The 23,745-nt window shown below is 42.2% G+C and overlaps 1 protein-coding gene and 1 long non-coding RNA gene across 6 annotated transcripts in view; one reads left to right on the top strand and one right to left on the bottom strand.

Annotated features, from left to right (window-relative positions):
* Nucleotides 1–10,770, bottom strand: part of LOC138749175 (rab effector Noc2-like) — a 124,966-nt gene extending 114,196 nt beyond the window's left edge. For 2 of the 4 annotated variants that reach the window (XM_069910194.1, XM_069910196.1), the window contains exon 1: nucleotides 10,703–10,727. Coding sequence is in view for 1 of the 4 variants with exons in the window: in XM_069910197.1 (XP_069766298.1) it covers nucleotides 10,703–10,753 (51 nt within the window). In the remaining 3 variants the exon portion in view is untranslated. Of the gene's footprint in view, nucleotides 1–249; nucleotides 347–10,702 lie in introns of those variants that run through there. The other 2 variants (XM_069910197.1, XM_069910195.1) reach the window with 2 other exon arrangements.
* Nucleotides 10,771–10,968: 198 nt separating this feature from the next.
* Nucleotides 10,969–23,745, top strand: part of LOC138749176 (uncharacterized) — a 48,714-nt gene continuing 35,937 nt past the window's right edge. For both annotated transcript variants that reach the window (XR_011348465.1, XR_011348464.1), the window contains exon 1: nucleotides 10,969–11,080. This is a non-coding gene — a long non-coding RNA (uncharacterized lncRNA). The remainder of the gene's footprint in view (nucleotides 11,081–23,745) is intronic.

Below are 23,745 nucleotides of genomic sequence, written 5' to 3'. Positions count from 1 at the left end.
CAGCCTAACTACACTGTATATACATTATTTCTACTTTATAGGTGGTATATTTCTCCTATCATTCCTGTTTTTAATAAATATTAGTGCTATTTTAGGTTTTATGTGTTATTTGTTAAGTTATTTTTTGGGTCTGGGAACACTCAAAAAATTTTCCCATTGAAATCAATGGTAATCGGTTCTTCACTTTACGCCACCTCAGCTTATGAAAGGTTCCGTAGGCGTATATCTGCATTACTGAAGATTTCTTACCCTTGTACCAGTCCAAACGCATTTGAAACACTGTAATCACATTTCCCTCTACCGCCTCCTCTGGCCGCACTTTGAGAAATCCACCACCCTCTGCATGGTAAAAAAAATACTTTCAGTCCTCCTTTAAGTTTCTACCCTCTCACCTTAAACCTGTTCCCTCTAGCTCTAGACTTCCCAGCCCTGCGAAGAAACACTTTGACCATCTACCCTTTATTTTTTTTATATATAAACCTCAATGAGGTCACCCCTCGGCTTCAAATTGAGCGTAAGCCCAGCCTATCCAATCTCTCCTGACAACAACTCTCCATTCCAGGAAACACCCATAAATATGACCAAAATATTCTTTAAAAAATCTTTATTTAACTACTGTTCAAGTTCATATTTTGTATTAAAAGTACTATATACAGTGGTCCCCCGCTCCCTGTCAGCCAGCCCGAGGTCCCCATTCCCCGACTTATGGCCAAACTAGAGTTACAACCAATCCTTCCCGTCCCCATTATGGTCGCAAGTCGGGGACTATCTAATATTTTCTGTGTGTAAAAAGAATAACTTGAAGAATATCTGAACATTTTGACAAAATTCCTGGAGAAGTTCAGCAGGTCCCACAGCAACCAGAGGAAGCAAAAATATATAACCAACGATTCAGGCCTGAGTTTCTCCAGCACTTTTGTGTATTAACTACAGTATTTCTTGTTTCATGTTTTCCCTGTAACCACTTTACTGCCATAAGGCCATTAGGTGGCAGTGCAGAGCAAGTCTACCATTGTATCTCCAACTATATCCCCAATTTTCATTTCTTGTCTACTTCAAGTATTTTTGTCATTGTTCAATTAACTTCATGTTGTAAAATATACCAATTAATCCTTCCTAATTTTCTAGCCATCTTTCATCGTAAAACGAATGGCAAATATTTAATGGTCTATGTAAATGTGGTGTTATCAATCCTCATTTAAAAATCTAATTTGAAGTACTTGATCAGATTTGCTCATTTTCTTTCCTCTATGGAAAGATTCGGTACTGCTAAGTGTGACAGAATTCAGTAAAGGAGTTTACCTAATCAAATAAATGAGCTGTATCCTAATTTGCCGAATAGCAAAAACTGAAGTGCTTGTGGGGGGTGGGGGGGGGGGGGGGGGGGGGAAGTGCCACCGTGAGCCGGGAAGACTGGAGAAGTAAAATAGTCTCAGTGGAAGGATGAAAGGTTGCGTATAGGGTAGTGTTGGGAGATAGGCTCCAGAAGCTGGTCAACACCTGGGATAGACTTTTCAGCCCACCAGCACCACCAAGGGGCCTGGAAAACATGTTCCATTGAATTTGTACATGAGCATCTATAACTAGAATTTGCAAGCCTCTCGTTCAGAGCCTCTACATATTTTCAATCCAGCGACTGCTCCAAACAGCTGAATAGCAACCTCCAGCACAGATACAGCTTCCCTTTCAAGTTATCTCTGTCCACTCACAACTCTTTAAAAACACATTTTCCATTTCAAGTCATTTAAAACAGCAAAGATGCATGACACAGATCTTCCTCATTACCGTGTCTAATAGATACAGTACTTTGTGCCAAAATTATTGATGTCAATTTTTGAAGCTTTTCTAATGGAAACATAAACAAACCAGGCACAACAAATGGCAGGAAGCTATTAAAAAATATTTTATTAGTCTCAAAACAGTTCATTAATACCTCGTATCTGAGCAACTTGTAAAATATGAACAATGAGCCGTGACATTTATTGCAACATAAACAATTGTAAAATGAAATGCAAAAAATGACTTGTTTTTGTAAATTCCATTTATTGTTTTATGCCATAAGACCTAAATATACTTCGCTGCATACGTGTCATTTGTATACGTTTCATTTTCTCAAAGATAACAGTGTGGTTTCTCCAACAGCGTATCTGCTCAACCATCTGCAATCAATGTTCAAGTGATATCTTTCACCGGTACATTGTTACAAATCACAATATCAGTTGCAATACACCCTGACACTGTACCAAGAGCAGTTATGTGATCAACTTCTAAAAGAATGAAAATTGCTTTCATATAAAGTCTAATATGATGTTCGGTCAAAAATATATTTGTATCAAATCTTCTTTTCTATGTTTCTGCATACGAAATGAATTTTAAAGGGTTGGATTTAGTCAAAAATAAGTGGAGCAATTTTAAATAGTCAATCTAAAGTCATCCATACTCTGTTCAACTATATACCCGACCCAATCTCCTTAATACTTTCCAAGGGAAAACTATTCTACTTTCTATAATTATCAACATCTTCAAAACGACATGCAATATTGAGCATTTTTACTTCTGTTGAAGATAATTGCTGACTTTTGGACACAGGTATGCCAATACCTGATAGTCTTAGGGATCAACCTCATATCGGAACTGACAATAATTACTGCTAAGGTGTTGATCGATCTTTCTCCTTGCATGCAGACTTACACTGTTGTGGAGAATGGTGGACTAGTGGACGTCAGGTCCTCGGAGTGGGTAAGCCATATAATAACTGGTTGGATGAGGATCAGAGGCTGTGATTCTGTTGGGCAAAGGAGACTAATGGTCCAGCCAACTACATCAAAGGTCATGGGCAATTCAAGGAAGAAGAGCTGAGCGGTGCAACCCATGGGCTGTCATTTATAAACTGGATTTCAGTTTTCTCAGATTCAGAAACATTACTGTCTTCAGTCAATCTTCATCTTCTTTCGTGAAAGATATTTGTCAACCCGCAATGTACCACAGCCTCCTTTAATCAGTTCTTTGATCTTACTTGCATTACACATTTTTTCCCCCCTCATAGATGAAACAAATCTACACAAATGGCCCAATACCTCAGCCTCACTTAACATATCGAAGAAGAAATTCGATCTGCACTGAAAATTACTAAAAGGCATGTTTCCCCAAAAGCTCACATGACACTTCCCTTTTTGGCTTTTACTGAAAGAATAAATTAGCAAACAATTTCCATTATAAGCCTGATAACCTTCAGATTATCATGACTTCCTGGAAGAAGTTCATTCCATTCTCTCCGTTTTTCTAGTTCTGTTCTGATCACAACATCTTCCACATCAAACTTGGAGGAGTCTTCATTTCTGTTCAATATTGTTTCCACAAGAACATTATTGGCAGGGCTCTTACTCATTTCTTGACCACTTCCCACACTTCTCTCACCCATGACAATGATGGCATCCCAGCCATCGTCTGTTGTTGCCTTCATACTCAATTGATCATCCTCCATAATGTCTGTCACCTTCAACATTATACCATTTCCCTCCCCTTTCAACATTCCAAAGGGTTTGCTTCCTTTATAACATCCTCATTCACTTCTCCTCTTTCCTATGAAACTCATTGGACTTTATCTGATCCATTCCCATTGGTCCACAGCCAAACTATAGAGAGTCAACATACCTTACAGATCAAAAACAGGCCCTTTAGCACACCATGTTGAAACTGATCATTTAAGTGCCAATCTATACTAATTCCATTCTCAAAATTCAATCCAGAGCCTTCAAGGCATTTGTGATTCAAGTGCTCATCTGGATACACATTAACCGATTGAAAAAAAAATCAACAGGTCTTTTCCAGGCCTCTCACCATAAACCTGTATCTGGTTGTTTTATATACTACTTAAGGGGGAGAAGTTTTCCACTATTTATCTGATCTATGCCCCTCATAATTTTGTATACCTCTATTAGGATCTCCCCCCACCCCCCCCCCCACCATCAGTCACACGGGGAAAAAAAAACAGCCTATCCATAAATAAAGGACTCCACTCCAGACAATAACCTGAAGAATCTCTTCTGCACCCTCTTCTGACTAGGCATAGCCTTCAGAATTTTGTAGTGAATTCATCCATTTCAGATTACAAGTCACTGGTATTCAAGTTGGCCGGCTCTGATGAATGATCATCAATCTGCACCGTGACTCAGATTTTCTCTCCCCAGGTATACGGTCTGATCTACTCAGTATTTCCAGTACAGTCACGCATTGCTTAACATCCATGATATGTTCTGTGAAATAAGACATTATGCAATTTGGGCATTGCGCGAACACAGTATTATATACTGTATTTAACTCAGATCCAGGATACAGATCCATACAATACAACACTCAAGAGGCATGTGATACACAAGACTGGATGCTGCTCCCTACCAATCAAAACACACATTATTATACGGTAAACTTTTTATTTGCATGCAGGGAAGGTTCAAAATGGTATAAAATGCAGTACAGTACATACGTAAGCCAGTAACATAGGCATTTATTACAACTATCAAGACATGTATTACAAGTTACATATGTACTGTACCAGTATACGCCTGGCAACGCAATCGCTTTGGATACAAGAAACATGGGATGCACATGTCGAGTGTGGGAAGCTGTTGCATTCGCTACATCCAGTTACGTCTGCTATGCCCTGTTCTCCGATCCAGATTTCTAAACTCTATTATATAGGAACACCAGGTGCTGTAGGTTTCTGTTAGGGACGCTGGACAAAGTGGCGACTCTCCGTCTGCCTTACTGTAGGCAAAAGTCAAAGAAATTCCTGTATGTTACATTCTATATGTAGTATTACTTGACAATAATCCCTCTGGGACTACGGACGTATATGTGGTCAGGCGTTGCCAGAACAGGCGTTATGCCGTGCATGACTATATTCTCTTTTATTTCAGATTCCCTCCACCTCCATCGTTGCACAATTTCACCATTTCCCCGTTCCGCCTTCTTCTCTCATTTCTTCCAGATCGATCAGCTATGCTTAACAAACATGGACCAGTATCTCTCACCAAAGGCCATCACCACTTGAATCATTCAGTTTCTCCAGGCATTTCTCTTGATCATGCTATCACAGACAATCCCTTTGCTCCATCCATTTCAACAAACAAAGCAAGGTTGACAGTTGAAGCCTGGTGGCAGGTTCATGGCTTCAACAAGAGCCAAGCTCTGACTGGTGCCTGAACATAGCTTGGGCGATGCCAGCCACAAGAACACTCAAACCTTGACACCACCCAGGGCTAATGTACTATTAACCAACATCAAACCTACTAGAACCTGAAAAATGCAGAGGTTTTGCAGGAACTGGGAAATTTTGCCCTCTCTCTCACACTTATTCTTTCAAGACTCACCTGTATAAAAACACCGTCAGGTGCAATGAGCAACAGCTTGCATTTAGACTGCAGCTCATTACATTCCAAATGCTACATAAATGCAATTTGTTGTTGTTACCATTCAATCAAAAAAATCTGTTTTGTGATTAGTAGAGAGAATGGTAACCCACACAATAACTCCTGACAATCTACCATCAGTGTCTCGGCATTCTCACAATTCGCGTGATTGTAAAATATTTTTAATATTTCCTAAGGTCATTAAAAATGCTAATATATACCACTCTTTCTTTCTCCCTGGTTCAGTCCATTTGTACATTTCCTGTGATCTCATCAGCAAAAACATTGAGATGGTCAATGGCCTTGTATTTAACTCAGATCCAGGATACAGATCCATACAATACAAACATAACTTTGAGTAGACGTCAATTATAGTGAATAATTTTAAATTCAATGCACCAGCAAAGGAAATAAACTTGCTTTAAAATCAAGAATGTCAACGGCCAGTGTCAACGGTTTGTCTATTATTCAGCCTACTGCCAGAAAACAGCAACACCTCAGAAAGGCATATTTCATAGAGGTCACGAAGATTCCATTGAAAACTTCAGAAACCCATAAGAGCTGCAGCAGAAAACACTTACATCACTGTGCAGCTCAAATCCCATGATGGTTAAACGAACAAAGATTCACAGCTTGACCTGACCAACTGATTGTCAACAACATTTGAAAAAATCTTATTAATCACTGTAAATAACTGTTACCATTTGGAACTTGCAACCTCGCCAAAGGACATACTTTAAAGTGCACTTAATGCATTAAAAGTAGAAATGTCCCAAAACAAATATAGTCATCTATACAATATTCAGAATATTAAGATCTACAAGATTATGAGAGGCAGATAGGGTGGACAGCCCTCAGGGCAGGATCAGCAAACACCAGAGGACATCTGTACAAAGTTTAGGGGAAACATCAGGAGTAAGTTGTTTGTTTTTTTTAATCATACACAGACATTTGTGGGTGCCTGGAATGCCTTGCCAGGGATGATGGTGGAGGCTGAAACATTGGGGGCATTTAAGAGACTCTTAGACAGGCAAGAAAAAGAGGGTAGGATTGGTTTATAACTTTTTTTTAAGGAAGGAATATGAGTAGGGCACAACATCGAGGGCCAAAGGGTCTGTACTGTGCTGTATTGTTCTATATTGAAGTTATACAGGATACTCATCCGAGTGGGACAAAAAAAAGTCGTCAGAATTGTATCAATAGTCCTGCAAATGTGCAAACAATACACAACAATTTTAATTTTTTAATTTAATTTAAGGCATAACCAGGACATTTCAGCCCACGAGTCTAAGCTGCGAATTTACACCCAATTAACCGACACCCCTGGTACATTTCAAACAGTGGGAGGAAACCGAAGCCCCCAGGGAAAATCCATGCAGACGCGGGGAAAACGTACCAACTCCCAAGAGAGCACAGGATTTGAACCCCGGTCCCTATTGCTGGCGCTGTAAAGGCATTGCACTAACCGCTACACCAACCAAGCCACTCAAATTTCGAGAATAATTTTATGTCTCCAACAAATTTCTAATTATATTCATCCTAGATCAATTTTCATGCAGTTGTGACTCGTCTACCATTTATAGAATTTAAGACAAGCTAGTGATCAAAATAATAAAATGTGTACAAGATATAAAGAACCACTCCCTCTATGTCTGTAATTTTCCTCTCACCTAAAAATATATTCAAGTGCATCCCCTCCCAGAAGAGGAAGTCACAGAGCACGAAAGGAGGATACCTAGGAAGAAGGGGTTTTGGCAAGGGATGGCAGTAGATGATTGTGGTGAGAATGGCCAAGGGAATGATGGTCACTGTGAAGACTACCCAGTTGCTCCTTTTTTATAAATTTAGACATACAGCAATGTAACATGCCATTTCGGCCCACACTGCCCAATTAATAATCGATATCAATGGAATTTAAGACTTGAATCTCTAAAGAAATTAAAATCATGAAAAAGTTTATTTGAGTATGGTGATACACCACTGGCCTACTGCAGGGGCCAACCTGTGTCCCTGCAGAAAAGAATGGGGACAACACCTGGCTGGCTGTCAATCAGCCGACCTGAATGGACCAAACCCCACCCAGTCAGGTGTCAATCACCCTCCGGGATAATAAGCCTGAGCCGGCCCTTCGAAGTTACTCTGAGTTTACAGCAGTACATCTCATTGGCTCTGTGGAAGTTTACGTCGAATAAAGCCTGTTGTACAGTCGTTTGGTTTTGTGTGTTTGCTTCTGACCGACAGTGCACCACAATAAGATTCTTGAAAATAAATAAAGATGAATTCAATTCAAACTGACTAACTGATAATAAACACTCAAACTTACTCCATCAGCAGTTATCTGCTAAGCAGATACGGTATGGATCATCAAAGTTCTGATGCTTTAAATCTCAGAAATTACAGTCATTTGAATATCTGTGAACTTTTTAAACTTTCTCATTAACTTGATATGTTTACAACGATGCCCCATGATAAAAATAATAATCCAGAGCTGATCATTTTTCCCACAGCATCAATTGCATAGTGTGACTTGACTGGAAAGGTCCCAGGCCATGAAAATGGAGTCTGGTCTGGCACATTAGGTGTAACAAGACCTTTTAGACCTACTGTACAAGGTTTATTCTATCTCAACCATTTAAACAGCCTGTTTTTCCCCCCACCCCCAACTCCAATGCTTTTTATAAACTGAGAAATATCCAGTGTTCAAAAGCAGGGTTGCTCTAAAGCAGTTCAAGATGATTCCCTATTCCCTTTCTTGGTAATCAGACACTCACACAAAGTTCAAAAACAGAATCATTTGTACCACATCATCAATGATTAATTAGTTCAGCTCAGGAGCAGTACATGTTGCAAGGATTCAGGAAAAATGATTATTTATTTTTTTATTTTGAAATTCGTTCCACTAAATATTATGAAGGTCTAACTCCATTGTGAAAATGCAAATATAAACTTACTGTTATAATAATTTTCATTAATAATTATGTTTTGTAACGTCAGCGTTGATGTTTATTTGCGATGATGTACAGTTTTGTTTACAGTCTCATTATCAGTGCCCTAAGAAAATTTTGCAAGGCATATTGGCTTACGATCTTGTTCCCTTGGTCATGTCCAGGTTTGAACTAAACAAGCAGGTTGGGATCACTATACAAGAACCTCTGACTAATCAATGTTTTCCTGCCTGATGTACATACAAACCAAGCCAGAAAACTGTCAAACAATTGAACTCGAGAGTCATCGGGTTCTATAGCAGGGAAACAGAACTTTCAGCCCAACTTGTCCAGACCATCCAAGCTAGTCCCATTTTCCTGCATTCAGTCCATTATCCCTCTAAACCTATGTACCTGTTCTTTGAATGTGAAAATTATCCCTGTTTCTACCACCTTCTCTGGCAGCTTATTCCATATAACCACCACCCTCTATGAAGAGCATGCCCCTTTATATCTTTACGCTCTCTCCTTAAGTCTCTGTCCTCTATTTTAGATTCTCCTCCCCTGGAGAAAAGTCAATGATCATTTTCCATAGAGTGAGAAGAGTCATAGCCTCCTACACATGGATGTAGGCCATTTAGCCCAATGGGTCCATGCAACCAGTGGGCACCCATCTTCTAGCATTTAACCCACAGCTAGGCTCTGCCTAGCCAAATTTTACTGCCCATCTAAACACTTCATAAATGACTACTTCCAACACTCTCTCCAGCAGTGTGTTCCTCTCCTTGAATGCATAAAGTCTCCCTCAGATACCTCAATCTCTTACTCATTTCCTTAAATCCACATCCTAGAAGGTGATAGGTTAGACATGAACAACAATGGGTATACCTTATCTTGCAACTCTTACTGAAGAAATTGCACAGTTTGGACACATTAAGTGGATAGATTTAGAAACGAATGTAGCACTGAAATTGCACTTTGTACATTTTGGAGCTTACTTTAAGATTGTCTGAAGCAGGATTCCTTGGAAACAATGATCAGAAACATCACACCACATCAAACCACCATGTGTTCTCAATCAACAGTGAATCTTAAACATTTTCCTCTAAATCGCCCTCAATGTATTTTTGCCTCCAAACTCCCTGGTGATCTCTGCCTGTACTTAAATCTCTTCAATACAACTTGTAGTCTTCACACAGCACCAAGATTTCTTAGGCCAAATTATAGAAATAACTTGTGTCTTCAGATGTGCTTTGACAACTCAATGCTTGTATTCACCTTTCCACTATTTTGAGCTATTGGGTCTTTGTTTAATTTTCTTTCCTCTCTTTGATACTAAACTTCAGCGTAAACCAGTGGAAAACTTTGACAAATTAGATTAAAATCATCCAAATGTCGAGACAACTTCCAAGCTGATTGAATATAATTAATGGAAACACCAAGCCTAAAACAAAAGAATTGGAAGCCAGACAAATTGCCTGGAATGTCACAAAAGACAATTGAAAAGAACTAAAAATAAACCGGCAAATCACCCTTTATAATTTCAATGCTTGTTGGAGCATCTATTTCGTTATAAATTAGTTTAAATGTTTGATCAATAGACTATTTAAATCTACTGCGATCACGGCACTCTCTTAGAGAACTAAACTCCATCTTCAGTGGGGAATTTGATGATGAAGCCACAGCAAGCAATCAGTTCATCTAAATAGGCAATGTTGTTGTCAAATGTCTGAAGCAATCTTGATTTGATTAACCTGCTGTTTATATTGAGGGGAGGAAAAAAATCACACCATGCTGTTTGAAAGGGTCAGGAAGTTAGGCAAGGTGTCCTGGCAAATAACTTTTCCCACGATACCATGAACTTGAGCAGCCATTCTCCACGGGGGGCATATGGCCATCCCTCTGGGACCATAGCCCCCCCCACCCCCACCCTGGGGGACACAGCACATTTACAAAATTCAAAGTGAAATACGGAAGAAACCAACTAGACTGATTCACAGGGAAGGGGCCCACAAATTTTGAGTAAAGTCATAAGGTGGGACCATAGCCATGAATAGTTGAGAATAGCTGAACTAGAGAAATAAAAGGATGATACGCCTAATTTCGGACATGTCTAAAATGGAATTCTACAAAAACTGAGATCTCCAATTATATTATTTTTGTTCAGGGCCATTAGTGCTGAATGATACGCTCACTCCCTCATATGTTGCCTCTCTACATCCTCACACCCATGCGCACAGACACGAACTATCATTCATCTAATTGATCTTTCTGGGAGGAAGGATGGAAGGGAGGGAGGGAAGGAGGAAAACCAGAGAATAGGGCTATACCATAAGGGAAAAGAATGGAGATTTAAAAATATTCTACCTGTGAATTTAAATCATATCCCACAAGGCTGTAATTTTCTGAGACTCTCATTCAAGAAACAATATTTATTCATTTATATGTATCGATGAAATACTGGCCCTGCAAATGCATTGTTTGTGTGTTGTCTGGTTGTGTATCTGCATGTTTTGTCCTGAGGACCAGAGAACGCTGTTTCATCAGGTTGTACTTGTGCAATCGGACAATAAACTTGACTTATCTCTGATGTATTGCCAAATATAATCATTATTTTGGACACAGGATGAACAGAGACCAGTTTGTGTGATACCATGGAACATATTAGCAGACAGATGAAATTACGTGACTAACAAGATGAAATTCGGATATGGATTCAAGCAGGGCTCAACTGTCACAAAACAGGCAAGTAGAAAATAGAAATTACACCATCATATTATACAAGGGAGCATAGCAGTACTGGGTGAGATTTTTATTTTTAAAAGATACAGGAAAAGAATGATTTTATTTTACTTAAAACTAAACATTTCAATAAAGCTTCCATACTTATTGGGACCATATAAAGCTGGAGTACAGTTGTTCTACAATTTTGTTCTGCTTTTTCTTCTCACTCATAGTTGTATCCAGTAAAATAATGAACAGGCATTATTCTCCACCAGTTCATGCTTATTATCAGATTCAGATTTCAGGTTTATCGTCAGAGTACATACATATCATCACATACAACCCTGAGATTCTTCTTTTCTGTGGGTGAGGCAGAATTACCAATTATTGGTAGTGCAAAAAAACTGTGCATAAATGTAAACCAACAAAAAACAGTAAATAGATAACAAATGTGCAATGCAGAGAGGAAAAAAAATAAAGTGCATAAGAGTCCTTAGATGAGTCCCTGATTGAATTTGTTGTTGAGAAGTCTGATGGTGGAGGGGTAGCAGCTGTTCCTGAACCTGGTGGTGCGAGTCTTAAATGCATCTTTCCTGATCGCAACAATGAGATCAGAGTGTGTGTTGGGTTGTGTGGATCCTTCATGATTGCTGCTGCTCTCTGTCAGCATTGTTCCCTGTAGATGATTTCGAAAGTGGAAAGTGGGGAGGGTTTTGCCTGTGATGTCCCGGGTTGTGTCCTCTCCCTTTTGGAGGGCTTTCCACTCAGGGGCATTGGTGTCCCCATACCAGACCGTGATGCACCCAATCAGCACACTTTCCACCTGACATCTGTAGAAATTTGCTGGGGTTTCTGGTGTCATATCAAACCTCCACAAACTCCTAAGGAGGTAGAGGTGCTGACATGCTTTCTTCATGATGCCATTTCAACATGATGTGCTGGGTCCAGGAAAGATTCTCCAAGATAGTGACTCCCAAGAACTTGCTCACCCTCTCTACCACTGATCTCCCAATGATCACTAAATTGTATATCTCTGGCTTTACCTTCCTGAAGTCAACAATCAGATCCTTAGTTTTGGTGACAGTGGATGCAAGGTTGTTGTTGGTGCACTATTCAACCAAGTTTTCAATCTCCCTCCTGTAGGCTGACTCAACCATGGTATAGTCAGCAAACTTAAAGATGGTATTATTGTCATTCCAAGCCACACAGTCGTAGGTATAAAGTGAGTAGAACATGGGGCTAAGATCGCAGCCCTATGGTGCTCTGGTACTGATGGAGATTGTGGAGGAGATGTTCTTACCAATCCTCACTGAGTGTGGCCTGGAGGTGAGGAAATCCAGGATCCCATTACACAGTGGGGTGATGGTCCCAGGTCAGAGTTTGCTGATCAGTTTTAAGGAGATGATGGTGTTAAATGCCAAACTGTAGTCGATAAAGAGCATCCTAATGAATGGATCTTTATTGTCAAAACTTTGTTTAGATGGTATTCACCGTAGATTTGTTGCTACAGTAGGTGAACTGGAATGTATCCATGTCACCACTCAGACAGGAGCTGTATATGCTTCAGCACAAGCCTGTAAAAACACTTCATCACTATTGATGTAAATGCTACTGGTCGATAGTTACTGCACTCTAATATAATTGACACTTTTTTGAAGCAGGTGGGTCTCACACTCTGCTACAGTGAGATACTGAAGATTTCTGTGAATACGTTGGTAAGTTGGTCAGCACTGATTTTTAGTACTCAGCCAGGGCCGGACGCTTTCCTTGGATTCACTCTCCTAAAGACAGCATACACGTCATCCTCCGACATGGACAGGATGGGATCATCAGGGGACATAGGAGTGCAGAGGGGTGGCTCCTCGCTGTTTCGGTCTTCAAATCAGGCTTAGAAGGCACTGAGTTCCTCTGGGAGCAAACCTTTCCCATCTGCAACTTCATCAGATTTGGCTTTGTAGCAGGCCCTACCACAGCTGTTGGGTGTCCCTTGTTACTTCCATGTTCATCTGGAATCTCCACGATCTCAGGCTTATGAAAAGTAGCACACTGACTTCCACAGAAGTGCAGGACATTTAAAATGGCGAAAAAAAGACACGGCAGGGAATTAAAATCCGAGGGAGCTTTCAAGAATATAAAGCACGGAACATTCTTTCAAAATCAGTAGAATCTGGCATTAGTAGAGTTCAGAAAATACCCAAGTACAGCAAAAACCCTCAGTATCCAACACCTCGGGGGACTGGTAGATGCCAGATAAGAGAAGCCACCGGCTGCTTGAGATTGCATATTGTAAGGATTGGCGAACTGGCTGCTGGGTGGAGGGGGCACCAATATTAAACTTTTGTATTTCTTACCTGTTTATTTTCCGCGATTTTTTCGCCAGTTGCTTGAATTCGGATAATGGTAAAAAAATGTTTTTAAAACATACAAACACATATTAAATCAGTTTCTATATTTGACAAGATGACATTTAACTGGAGGTAGATTGTACAATAAAGCATGCTGCCCTCTAAATGTAATATTGATGTTTGCCAGTATTTCACATGAAATAACTCCTACGCCAATGTTCCCTTCCACTTTAGCAGAAACTAAACCACTTAATTTCAGATCCCGGTCAATACCATTAGGAAACAAACCACAGTATAATCATTGAATAATCCTGTCAAGATCCGTGCTCATCTGTTTATGTGAAAACATGTACTTTCATTTATATGTTAAAAGGTTCCAGCTTCCATCATTTAACATCATTTAAAGAAAAACCTAGATCATCACCAACATTTCCTGTCATGGACACATCACAAAATTCATTGTTTTGTGGCAGCATCACAGAGAAAATATTTCTAAAAACCATCTTACAAAAAAAATGCAAGATCAAAGTTAAAGTACAAGGCAATGTCTACGGTTCATTGTTCATTCCCACATCTGGCAGTGGAGGGGAAGAAGCTGTCCTTGTGCCATTGAGTGCTCACCTTCAGGCTTATGTACCTATTTCCCCAATGGTAGCAGAGTGAAGAGGGCGTGGCCTGGGTGTTCGTGGCTCTTGAAGATAGAGTCTGCTTTCTTAAGACATCCTTGATGAAATGAAGACTAGTGCCCGTGATGTCGCAGGCCATGTTAACAACCCTCTGGAGTCTTTTCTTGTCTTGAGAGTTGGCATCGCCATACCAGACAATGATGCAACCAGCCAGAATGCTCTCCACGGTACGCCTGTAGAAGTTGTCGAGAATCTTCGATGACGTATCGAATCTCCTCAAACTCCTCAGAAAGAATATGGAGATCCGTCTGTTGCCCATGCAGTGGGGAACCCCCCCCCCCTCTCCACGCTAATGACAGGTTCAAAGGAACGACAAAAGTCAATACAGTTTGGTGCTAGTAGCATCGCAGGAGTTGCTGAGCACAGCAGTCAGCCGCCTTCGGTTTACTCCCAAAGCCTTTCCCATGCTTTCACAAGGCAGCAGAGGTTTGAAATCGGAGTTTTCCCCCTCCAAGATGAGTTATCATCCGAGGTTAATGAGCCCCATCTGTCCGGACCAACTGTTTTCAAGGCACCTTTGCCCCTTCTCCTATCACTGAGAACACCTCTGACAGGCATTAGAACTATGCCCCAGGTGAAGCCCAGGACTTGGATTTGGTTGTCAGAGGCTGTTTGAGTCACACCATGAGGAGCTTTTGTGTAGCAGTGGGAACTCGTCCCCACTGCCATCCTTTGGCTATGACAACCTTTAGAGCAGTGCTTCTCAACCTTTTTCATTCCACTCACATCTCTTTCTTTGGCTTGGCTTCGCGGACGAAGATTTATGGAGGGGGTAAAAAGTCCACGTCAGCTGCAGGCTCGTTTGTGGCTGACCAGTCCGATGCGGGACAGGCAGACACGATTGCAGCGGTTGCAAGGGAAAATTGGTTGGTTGGGGTTGGGTGTTGGGTTTTTCCTCCTTTGCCTTTTGTCAGTGAGGTGGGCTCTGCGGTCTTCTTCAAAGGAGGCTGCTGCCCGCCAAACTGTGAGGCGCCAAGATGCACGGTTTGAGGCGTTATCAGCCCACTGGCGGTGGTCAATGTGGCAGGCACCAAGAGATTTCTTTAGGCAGTCCTTGTACCTTTTCTTTGGTGCACCTCTGTCACGGTGGCCAGTGGAGAGCTCGCCATATAATACGATCTTGGGAAGGCGATGGTCCTCCATTCTGGAGACGTGACCCATCCAGCGCAGCTGGATCTTCAGCAGCGTGGACTCGATGCTGTCGACCTCTGCCATCTCGAGTACCTCGACGTTAGGGGTGTGAGCGCTCCAATGGATGTTGAGGATGGAGCGGAGACAACGCTGGTGGAAGCGTTCTAGGAGCCGTAGGTGGTGCCGGTAGAGGACCCATGATTCGGAGCCGAACAGGAGTGTGGGTATGACAACGGCTCTGTATACGCTTATCTTTGTGAGGTTTTTCAGTTGGTTGTTTTTCCAGACTCTTTTGTGTAGTCTTCCAAAGGCGCTATTTGCCTTGGCGAGTCTGTTGTCTATCTCATTGTCGATCCTTGCATCTGATGAAATGGTGCAGCCGAGATAGGTAAACTGGTTGACCGTTTTGAGTTTTGTGTGCCCGATGGAGATGTGGGGGGGCTGGTAGTCATGGTGGGGAGCTGGCTGATGGAGGACCTCAGTTTTCTTCAGGCTGACTTCCAGGCCAAACATTTTGGCAGTTTCCGCAAAGCAGGACGTCAAGCGCTGAAGAGCTGGCTCTGAATGGGCAACTAAAGCGGCATCATCTGCAAAGAGTAGTTCACGGACAAGTTTCTCTTGTGTCTTGGTGTGAGCTTGCAGGCGCCTCAGATTGAAGAGACTGCCATCCGTGCGGTACCGGATGTAAACAGCGTCTTCATTGTTGGGGTCTTTCATGGCTTGGTTCAGCATCATGCTGAAGAAGATTGAAAAGAGGGTTGGTGCGAGAACACAGCCTTGCTTCACGCCATTGTTAATGGAGAAGGGTTCAGAGAGCTCATTGCTGTATCTGACCCGACCTTGTTGGTTTTCGTGCAGTTGGATAATCATGTTGAGGAACTTTGGGGGACATCCGATGCGCTCTAGTATTTGCCAAAGCCCTTTCCTGCTCACGGTGTCGAAGGCTTTGGTGAGGTCAACAAAGGTGATGTAGAGTCCTTTGTTTTGTTCTCTACACTTTTCTTGGAGCTGTCTGAGGGCAAAGACCATGTCAGTGGTTCCTCTGTTAGCGCGAAAGCCGCACTGTGATTCTGGGAGAATATTCTCAGCGACACTAGGTATTATTCTATTTAGTAGAATCCTAGCGAAGATTTTGCCTGCAATGGAGAGCAACGTGATTCCCCTGTAGTTTGAGCAGTCTGATTTCTCGCCTTTGTTTTTGTACAGGGTGATGATGGTGGCATCACGAAGATCCTGAGGCAGTTTACCTTGGTCCCAACAAAGCTTGAAAAACTCATGCAGTTTGGCATGCAGAGTTTTGCCGCCAGCCTTCCAGACTTCTGGGGGGATTCCATCCATACCTGCTGCTTTGCCACTTTTCAGTTGTTCGATTGCCTTATATGTCTCATCCAGGGTGGGAACCTCATCCAGCTCTAGCCTTAGGGGCTGTTGAGGGAGTTGGAGCAGGGCGGAATCTTGGACTGAGCGGTTGGTACTGAAAAGAGATTGGAAGTGTTCTGACCATCGGTTGAGGATGGAGATCTTGTCGCTGAGGAGGACTTTGCCGTCTGAGCTGCGCAGCGGGCTTTGGACTTGGGGTGAGGGGCCGTACACAGCCTTTAGAGCCTCGTAGAAACCCCTGAAGTCGCCAATGTCCGCGCTGAGCTGTGTTCGTTTGGCGAGGCTAGTCCACCACTCATTTTGGATCTCCCGGAGTTTGCGCTGAAGATGGCTGCATGCGCGACGGAAGGCTTGTTTCTTCTCTGGACAGGACGGCTTTGTAAGGTGAGCCTGGTGGGCAGCTCGCTTCTTTGCCAGCAGCTCCTGGATTTCCTGGCTGTTTTCGTCAAACCAGTCCTTGTTTTTCCTGGAGGAGAAGCCCAGTACCTCTTCAGTGGATTGCAGTATGGTAGTCTTCAACTGATCCCAGAGGGTTTCAGGGGACGGGTCCGTGAGGCGGGTTGCAACGTCGAGCTTTGCTTTGAGGTTTGCCTGGAAGTTTCCTCTCGCTTCGTCTGACTGCAGTTTTCCAACATTGAACCTCTTTCAGGGGGCTTTATTGTTCCTGGGCTTTGGCTTGAAGTGAAGGTTGAGCTTGCAGCGAACCAGCCGGTGGTCAGTGTGGCATTCCGCGCTAGGCATGACCCTGGTGTGGAGCACATCTTATTTGTCACTTTCTCGCACCAGGATGTAGTCCAGGAGGTGCCAGTGTTTGGATCGGGGATGCATCCAGGTGGTCTTCAGGCTGTCCCTCTGCTGAAAAAGGGTGTTTGTAATGACAAGCCGCTGTTCTGCGCAGAGCTCCAACAGGAGGCGCCCATTGTCGTTGCACTTGCCGACGCCATGCTTGCCCAGGATTCCTGGCCAGGTTTCTGAGTCTTTGCCGACACGAGCGTTGAAGTCGCCCAGGATGACAACCTTGTCGGCTGTAGGGGTACGTTGGATGAGGTTGCGCAGGTCGGTGTAGAACTTGTTCTTTTCTGCTGGTTCCGCCTGGAGGGTTGGAGCATAGACACTGATGAGGGTGATGTGACGCTTGTTTTGAAGTGGGAGTCGCATGGACATGATTCGGTCCGAGAGGCCTGTCGGAAGGTTTTCGAGTTTGGAGGCAATGAAGCTCTTGACCATGAAGCCTACACCAGATAGGCGTCGTTCATCCGAAGGCTTGCCAGACCAGTAGAGTGTGTAGCCCGCGCCGCGTTCTTGGAAGCTGCCTACATCTGCCAGGCGGACTTCACTGAGAGCGGCTATGTCGATGTCAAGTCTGAGGAGTTCATGTGCAATGAGGGCAGACCGACGTTCAGGTCGATGGCTGTCAGTCTTATCTAGCATGGTTCTGATGTTCCAGCATGCTAGCTTGAGTTTGTGAGCATCTTTTGAGGGGGAGGACGTGGAGGGGGAGGACGTGGAGGGGGAGGACGTGGAGGGGGAGGACGTGGAGGGGGAGGACGTGGAGGGGGAGGACGTTGAGGGGGAGGACGTTGAGGGGGAGGACGTGGACCTGTCCTCGGGCCTGCGCAAAGGAGCTTTTAGGTGGAGTGCAGTGCGCGCAGTACTGGCCCCACCCTTTACACCCATGGTTCGTGTGCCGTGGCCAAGCAAGCTGGGACGTGGCAGCGAGGTCCTTGGGTCGTAGGTTTTATATCGGAGTGGCCTTCTCCTATGCAGGTTTCTTACCCGGGCTGGAGGGGTAATATAGATATTTAGATATTAAGATATTAAGATTTAGATATTAAGATATTTAGATATTTAGATATTTAGATATTAAGGGCAGAGGTTTAGCTCTAAAGCAGTGGTTCTCAACCTTTTTCTTTCCACTCACATACCACTTTAAATAATCCCTATGCCATAAATGCTCTGTGATTAGTAAGGGATTGCTCAAGGTGGTAAAGGAGTGGGAAGAGAAGGTTGAGAATCACTGCTCTAGACTCATTTGTTACTGAAATATTTTGCTTGAGAAAAATGGTCATTGGCCCATTTCCATTAGTTATGAAACCGTGCACATAACGAGTCAATTAGGTACGATTAAGACAATGGTTTTCAACCTTTTTCTTCCCACTCACAGAGCACCTATGGCATAGGGAATACCTAAAGTGGTGTGAGTGGAAAGAAAAAGGTTGAGAACCACTGCTTTAGAGCTAAACCTCTGCCCTTAATATCTAAAAAAAATCCAATTTATTGATCAGTTTTGAATGCACTGAGTTGCGCCACCTCCACAGCCCTCTTGCATATCGATTTCCGGAGATACAGTACCATATAGTTGATAACATACAACAACATTTCAGTCAGGCGGGCAGCAACCTCCTTTGAAGAAGACCGCAGAGCCCACCTCACTGACAAAAGGCAAAGGAGGAAAAACCCAACACCCAACCCCAACCAACCATTTTTCCCCTGCAGCCACTGCAACCGTGTCTGCCTGTCCCGCATCGGACTTGTCAGCCACAAACGAGCCTGCAGCTGACGTGGACTTTTACCCCCTCCATAAATCTTCGTCCGCGAAGCCAAGCCAAAGAAGAAGAAAGAAAGAAGAAGTCATGTCAATATGCTTGCTGTGATATTATTTTACATTTACTGACATAAGACTAGATAATTCCATGCTCATAATAAATCAATTTCTCACTCTTCACTAGAAATGAAGGAAAAATAAAGACCAACACTTTATTCAGATTTTTTATAACGACATTTGTCAAATTAGGACAAGTGCATGGTTAGTCATATCTATTTTCCCTCAGGTTCATTCTAATTGAACTGAGCAGTATAAATCAGATCCAGTTGTTTTAGCAGATCCTTAGCAACAAAAGCAAATACTCACTCAGTTGTCAAGGCAAGTAATCAACCCAGCAAAGGTAAAGCAAAGGCCAAACATTCACACCAGTATGTTATAGAAACACCAGTTTGCAAAAGTCAAAATACCACAAAATAATCAAACTGCCAAGCGTGATGCATTTACTTGCTCATTTCTAATGTGAGTAGCATAACTCTGTTGATGAAAGGCACAGAATGGTGGTTGTTTTCTCAGTGCGTGGGGTAGTAAAATATATAAACATATGGAGCTTTGTCCAAATTATTCCATTCAGAATGTTTATGACAGTCATTAAAATTGAAAGAGTGGCACCGTTAATGCTTTGGTTTGCACAACGCCGTTACATGGCCAGCAACTGGGTTCTAATCCTGTGCTGTCTGCAAGGAGTTTGTACGTGCTCTCCGCATCTGCGTGGGTTTCCTCCGTGTGCTCTGGCTTCGTCCCACCGTTCAAAATGTACCAGGGATGTAGGTTAATGGGGTGTAAATTGGGCAGCACAGACTCCTGGGCCGAATGGCCTGTTACGTGCCGTATGTCTAAAAATTTTAAATTTAACGCTCTCCTGGCTTATGATCTAAATGCACAAACAAATTCATCCAAAATTCTGCTACTGTTAACCCTACTCATCATTCCTGCACGGTTATTCAAACTGTCAACGTCTCAATTTTAAAATCTAGATCCAAGAAGTTAATGCAAAGCCATTAATGTACTTATGAAACTGTTGAACTCATTTGAATATCTAACTATAATGATAACTGTGTAAATAATATAGAAGCTGCAAATAAGTTAAATAGATTTATTTTTAAAATCTGAAAATACACTAAATAAATAATAATTCTGGTTCAATATTGCTCCTTCCAGAACACACATTCGAACCAATTAGTCCAGGAAAAATCTGCTTCCGTAGCATCCTGCTAACCAAATATTGACTGCAAATTGCCTTTATATTATCTCTTTAAAAACAAAAATGCGATAAATATCTTGGAAACACAAAAAGTTACAAAAGCTTGGAAACTGAGCTGGAGGCCATTTTGGAGCAGACAGTGATTCATCTTGCTCAGCAGTCTTGAGCAAACAATGAGATGCTCGAGGAACATCCATGGAGAGAAATAGATCCCCCATCTCCTTTCCTCTAGCTCTTTTTCATTCTCTCTCCCTCCCTCCCCTTTTCCCTCCTTTCACTGAGCCAAAATCAATTCTAACCTTTCCTCTTCTATCCAATTACACATTTTGTCTGTTGGTCTGAACTCCTCCCCCCTCCCTCCCACTGTACTCCCTTTCTCTCCCCGGTCTTTATTCTGCCTGCTTTTAGCTTGCACCTTTAAAGAGGGCTTAAGCCCGAAACGTTAGTTATATATCTGTACTTTCCATGTACGCAGCGAGACCAGCTGAGTTTCTCCAGCATTTCTGTGTTTTTGTCAACATTTAGGGTCAGAACTCCTTTTCGAGCATCAGTTAATTACAACATCGAATCTTCACCATACACTGGGAATTACCTCTGACCAGAAACTGGCTCAACCACATCGATACCATGGCTACAAAAGAATGTCGAGATTCCTTTATTATCATGTAATAAAAACAAAAGGTAATATTACATGAAACTGCCTTTAGTCTGCTGTAAGGCAAACAGATTTGCCATCAGAAGAAATTCCCAAGCACCTCTACAGTCAGAGAAACAAAAGAGAGTCTCTCCAGGCTCAGAGTGTTGAGTGCTCCCGCAGCATCCACTGCCACACAGACTCCAGTCCAAACCATCGGCATCCCAAGCTCCAGCTCCAAATCTCCGTCCTGATTTCGAACTCTTCGGCACCCTTGGTACACTCTCACATCTCCGCTCCAATACCTGGTACCCCTTCAGCCAGTCTCCAGCAGTCCGCAGCCTGGTGTGAATCCTCTGACCGCAGACTCCAGCAGCCTGCATGGGCTCCTTGCCTCAAGTCACCAACAGCCTGCTGCCTGTGTGTTCCTCAGCCACAGAGCACTTCACTGATCTGCCACGGTGGTCACCATCCCACAGGTTGTCTCCTGCGTTTCTCCTTCTCAAACAGGATGTGAAGGGGTGGTGCCCTGCACCAGTCCTTTGCTTCCCCAGAGTCTGCAACCCCTCGTGGCTGCTGCCAATCATATCCTGCAGGGAGTGGCTCACATCTTGATTCCCCAGAACTTCACTATTAACAAGGCACAAGTCAGAAGCCTGATGGAGTGCTCTCTACTTACCTTCGACCACTACCCTAAACATTCAATCCTCTGACCCCCAGCTGCATTCCAAAAGGCAATGCAGTTACTTGTTCAAGATGTTAAGGAATTCAGACACATGGCAACACCACCATCATTATACAGAGAAGAGTGTGATGATTAAGACCTTGATCATGGTGGAAGTGCAGCCCTGGCTGGGCATCCAGGTTTTTCCCTGACTCGGTCACAGATCATTGCAGTGACAGCCTTTGAAAACTAGAACTTGCTAAGCCACTGTTCTTCAGAGTGTTCCGGAAAGGAAACCACATCTGAACACTCTCTGCGAATAGGATATTCCTTGCACAGTTCCTGGGACAATGTTGCTAACTCGCTGAATGCGACTAATCATGATTCTCATTTATTCCGTCATGGATAACCCCCATTCATGTGACTACCAGACTCTGCCAGTCAGAGCATTAAAGCTATTAAATGCACCAAAAGCCATTCCCCATAACGACATTCCTTAGGCAATTCTGGAATGAGGGCTCTTTCTACAGATTTTTTTTTGCAGTATCCTTTGATTGATATAGTAAACATTTAATATGGATTATTTGTGAAGGAAAGACAAGCAATGATGAGTCCTATTGGTAGCATTTGCATTAACTATAATTCTAAATTGAAGGGAATTCTTAACATTCTCTATATGTGAACTATGCCGCAATAATTTACTGAACCTGGTAGTTGCTTTTTTTTAAAATTTTTTTATTTTTCACACCATAAATCACATTAGCCATGATATACACTTTTTCTTTTTCACACATATACAGTGACTTTTTCTCCCCCCCCCCCCCTCCTCCCAAGCCACCCCCCCACCCCCCCCTCTCATCCATTTTAGGTATACAATCTAGGTTGCATTAAGCCAGTCAGACAATGTTGTCATTCAACAAAAATACACCAGAAATTCTACTGAGTCCATTCTTTTCTTTCCTTCTCCTTCCATCAACTTAGGTAATGTTTGTCCCCGGTAGGTTTTCGCTATTGTATTTAATGTAAGGCTCCCATATTTGTTCGAATATTTCAATATTATTTCTTAAACTATATGTTATTTTTTCTAATGGAATACATTTATTCATTTCTATATACCATTGTTGTATTTTCAAATTATCTTCCAATTTCCAGGTTGACATAATACATTTTTTTGCTACGGCTAGGGCTATCTTAACAAATCTTTTTTGTGCATCCTCCAAATCAATTCCAAATTCTTTGTTTTTTATGTTACTTAGGAGAAAGATCTCTGGATTCTTTGGTATATTGTTTTCTGTTATTTTATTTAATATCTGATTCAGATCATCCCAAAATTTTTCTACTCTCTCACATGTCCAGATTGCATGAATTGTTGTTCCCATTTCTTTTTTACATCAAAAACATCTATCAGATACTGTTGGGTCCCATTTATTTAACTTTTGCGGTGTAATGTATAGTCTGTGTAACCAATTATATTGTATCATACGTAGCCTCGTATTTATTGTATTTCTCATCGTTCCAGAACATAATTTCTCCCATGTTTCCTTTTTTATCTTTATATTTAAATCTTGTTCCCATTTTTGTTTAGTTTTACCATTTGTTTCCTCATTCTCCTTTTCTTGCAGTTTAATATACATATTTGTTATAAATCTTTTGATTAACATTGTATCTGTAATCACATATTCAAGGTTACTTTCCTCTGGTAAACTGCTGGCATATTACCAACTGAGAACCTGGTAGTTGCTTTATGTTGAATTCATTCATGGGAAAGACATCACTGGAAAAACCATTAGCCATTTCTAATTTGCTTGGAGATGATGTCTTTGTGAATGCTACAGGTTGTTAAATATACAACCTGGTTTTAACTCAGCATAATGGAAGGATATTGACATTTGCAAGTCAGGATTCATGGCAACCAGGAAAGGAAGTTGCAATTGGCCATGCTTCCATATATTGGTCTTTCCTGGTGATGGATGTCACAGTGGACCTGTTCCACCATTCAGCGCAATCCGGAGGTCCAGACCAATATTCAGCTTTGACTGC

This window comes from Narcine bancroftii, chromosome 14 (genome assembly GCF_036971445.1).
Source record: "Narcine bancroftii isolate sNarBan1 chromosome 14, sNarBan1.hap1, whole genome shotgun sequence".
Taxonomy (NCBI): Eukaryota; Metazoa; Chordata; class Chondrichthyes; order Torpediniformes; family Narcinidae; genus Narcine; species Narcine bancroftii.
This window is presented reverse-complemented; position numbering and strand designations above follow the sequence as displayed.